Here is a 4,030-nt window from a genome sequence, read left to right as displayed (position 1 = left end):
GGTTAAGTACTTCCGACTTTCATCATCAACTGACAATTGTGCATACGCATGCGTCAAATCTAATCGTGAAAATACCTTTGACCCTGACAATTGAACATACAAATCTTGAGTAGTTGGCAGAGTACATTGCTCATCCTCAACTACCGGATTAATACTGACTTTATAGTCTCCGCATATTCTTACAGATTTATTCGATTTGGGAACGACAACAATAGGACTCGCCCATTCAGAGCGGTCTACTTTGACAATTACACCGTTTTCCTCTAACTTTTGTAACTCTGTTTCCACTGCTTCCCTGAGCGCATATGGAACTCTACGAGGTTTATGAAACACAGGCTTGGCGCCTTCTTTCACACGGATGTGAGCTTTGTGCCCACGCATACCATCGTAGCTATCAGAAAACACATTACTGTACTTACGTAAGACTAAATCAAGTTTGTCTTTCGTATTACCGGTCATACAATCACCGCTTTCTTTGTTAGCTTTTTCAGCTACACATGTAAAAATCTTACCCCAATTTAATTTCAACTTTTGCAACCAGTTTCGCCCAAGTAATGTTGGTTTACCAGGGTGATCTACTATTATCAGTGGCAAGTTGACACGCTGACTTTCATAGCTCACTTCGACCGAAATTTCTCCACTAACGGAAATTGTATCGCCAGTGTAGCTTTTCAATTTAATTCCCGACTGTCTCAAAGGAATTTTCCGGAAATTCTTGTCATACTCTGACTTTGACATGATACTGTAGTCAGCTGCCGTGTCTACTTGCATGGACACTGATTTACCATTAACATCCAGTTTTACATAATAACCAGATTTTTCTCCACTTACATTCATATTAATGGAGGACTCAACATGATACACATTACAATTAGAATCATCACTGTCGCTATCTGCTTCAGTGACAGCCTTTACTGATTTTGACTTACCAGACTTCGGCTTTTTACCACTTTTGTTATCTTTGCCCTTTTGTTTCGACTTACAAAATTTCGCAAAATGACCACGTTTAGAACACTTATGACACTCAACATTTTTGTGTGGGCAATCTTTAGCCAAATGATTATTTCCACACCTATAACACTGTATAGTCTTAGAAGAGTCACGTTTGCTTACTACTTTACTGATCGTCCTTTACTTGAAGTGTCTTTCGCCATTTGATTCGACTGGTGCAGTCCCGCTTCCATCGATACGCGATCTCGCACGCTTCGACGAAACTCAACTCTGAAATGTCTTTCATAGTCATGAAGTGCTGACGAATTTTCGAGTTGTACAGTCCCGTTACAAGTTTGTCCCGCAAAATTCTGCCTTGACAGCACTCCTTGTAGTTACAGTCCCGCAGCTTCTGCTTCAACGCGGTTATGTAGTCTTGCACCGATTCGCCTGGCTTCTGGTCTCGCTTCAGGAAATGGAAAGCTCCAGCAAGTTCCATCCGCGCTGGATCGTAGTACTTTTCCAAGCACGCCACGATCTCTGCTAGCGATTTGTCTGTTGGTTTTGCTGGCAGGAGTATATCCTCCAACTCGGAGAAAGCCGTTTGACCAATGCAATATAAAAGAGCAGCTTTCTTGCTTTCTTCTTCCTCCGTGATGCCGTTGACACGGTAGAACCTCTCCATCCTATTGTAGTAAGACTTGAAAGTACTTTTCGTCTTGTCGAAAGCTTCAGTCGTAGCACGTGTTATTCGGGCGTTGGCCATTATCGCTTGTTTACTTTATCGCTTAAGACAAAGGAATGTACTTGAAAACTTGAACTTTGGGTGACACAGTCTTAAATCTTCAGATTCGCTGAGATTTTCCATGACTGCACTGCGTAGAACAACTGTTCAAAGTTTTTCGAGTTACTTTGAAGTTACTTCTCGCTACTGGATCGCTTCCACTGTTCCGATCCTCTGCCCCAAGTTCCGCTCGACGGCGTGGCACTCTTCCTTGCTAACTGCTTGATAGTCCGAATTGAATCTGCCGCTTTTTTCTCCGTTCTCCGACCTTGATTGATTTTGTTCGAAACAACTCACACGTTGCGCGAACAATGCACTTTGCACTCTAAGGTCACTGATGTTTTATCCTCGTCGCCACTTGTAGTATATGTACTATGTATTGTATAGAGAGACACGGAGGCCGTTGTTCACTAGTCTCAAGCATGAGGAGAGTCTACTTTATTCTGCACATGCGCACTACAATAATACGTCACTACATGAATATATTAGCATATATTACAGTTATAATGAATCAGTAACGTCACGGCTCCAGTAGTAAGGCTCAAAGTGAACGTCGTCGTACCTGGCGATCGCCAAGCGACGTCGTACCTGGCGATCGAGGTTGGCGATAAACCCGAAATATACACCTCAACGAAAGTTCAACTTAATAAATGAGTACCGTATAATCTTCGGGAAAGCGACATAGAAGGCACAAGCATAAAGTCATTTTACGAACAACGATAAATTTCCTTCATCACACAAATTATTCCGTCGTTTCTCGATCGGAATCAAACCTGCAGCGTAAGGCTAATAGTGAAAACATAAGCTGTCGACCTACAGTGCAGCGCCGTAGAATCCGATGTATTTCGAAAGTTGACTCGGACAACACTCACAACAGAACAGAGTTCCCGTCAAGTAACAAAATTGGGATGTACCTACGGGCGATATATGTGTCACAGCAAACATCAAAGGCCTTCGGCTCGAAGTTGTACGGCTCCGCGAAAAACACTCGTATACGAGGACGTCAAACAGAGAAAAATACCAGGGATTATATATAATTATCAATAACATGCATATATAATATCAACTAGATTACAGCTAAAATAGTTGTGGTGTTTGTGTTAATATGTTAAAAGTTGTCTTGTATTTTATCCAAATATCTTTCCGATTTTGATACCGTCCCAAGGCCTGCTTTTGATAGACTTAATTACTTGCGTATCCAATTGTCTCAAAAATGAACTGGACGAGAGGTTTGGTTTTTGTTGACCAAGGACCCGTGAAAGAAGACATTTAAATTTGTTCAAAAGTTTGACATCCTCTGACTAAGATTACTTTATTTATTATGCACCTATCTAATTACAGGGTGACCAATAAGTCCACTTGTGTGCTTTTTGTTGGCCGACGACCAGTAAAAGATTCTGAATTTTGTTCTAAATTTTGAAAGGGCCTGTAACAAATTTTAATGCACTTACCTTTAGAATACCCAACACGACTAGAGATTAACCATTTTGAATTCATTTTTCCGGTGATACAAAAACATTCTGACTTTTCCTTTATTAATCCCACAAAGGGATATTTGATTTCTTATGAACTTTCAATTCTTTAGGCAAACCAGATCTTTTATACTTTCAAGTCTTCAACGGGCTTTTTACATCATCCCCTTAGCTTTTACATATTTCTGTTATGCTATTTAATTTAATCCTTTTTGTTTGGTCGAGCGACTTTGCAGCATGATTATTCACACGAGCTGTATCTGAATTAAGTGCATTGTTAATATGTAATACACCCCTCAATAAAACGCGTTCATCACCTGCTTGTTCTTGTCCTATCTGATAATAATGGAAATCTGCATCTTATGCAATCACCTATAGGTAGCATATAGCTATCGGGATACATAGCTTGGCAATCTGATTACCAAACATCTCAATGTTATTCTTTTCAGATACACAGTGCTTGGAAACTTCTGGATTGATGTACAAGTTTTTAGCTATAATTTTTGGAATGAAACACCTTCGCATATAGAAATTAAACAGAGACTGGTAACGTCATAAACAATATAATGACAGTAGAACAAATGGCGGTACCGCCAGCCCATCTGCCAACTCAGGACATTTTTACCTCAAAATGGCATTTTAATGACCTTGTAAAGTAATAAATAGCATTAACTCTTTGTTTCACCAAACCGTTTTGAAATATTCACAGAGCGTGCAAGCCACAAGGACAGAATAAACAAAACAAATAGATCATTTTGTTGTGAATATTCATATTGTATTCTCTACAAGAAGTGTACGCTCTGTTGAAAATTTTGAGCTATCTTGGAAACAAATCAAACAGAAA

General features: G+C 39.8%; 1 protein-coding gene across 1 annotated transcript; it reads right to left on the bottom strand.

Annotated features, from left to right (window-relative positions):
* Positions 1–1,117: 1,117 nt before the first annotated feature.
* Positions 1,118–1,696, bottom strand: LOC139144230 (uncharacterized). The gene has a single exon (XM_070714898.1). The coding sequence runs from the start codon at positions 1,694–1,696 to the stop codon at positions 1,118–1,120; it is 579 nt and encodes a 192-aa protein (XP_070570999.1).
* Between the last annotated feature and the right edge of the window lie 2,334 nt (positions 1,697–4,030).

This window comes from Ptychodera flava, chromosome 1, assembly GCF_041260155.1.
Source record: "Ptychodera flava strain L36383 chromosome 1, AS_Pfla_20210202, whole genome shotgun sequence".
NCBI classification, from domain to species: Eukaryota; Metazoa; Hemichordata; class Enteropneusta; family Ptychoderidae; genus Ptychodera; species Ptychodera flava.
The sequence above is the reverse complement of the archived record's forward strand: the minus strand, read 5'-3'. Positions and strand labels throughout refer to the sequence as shown.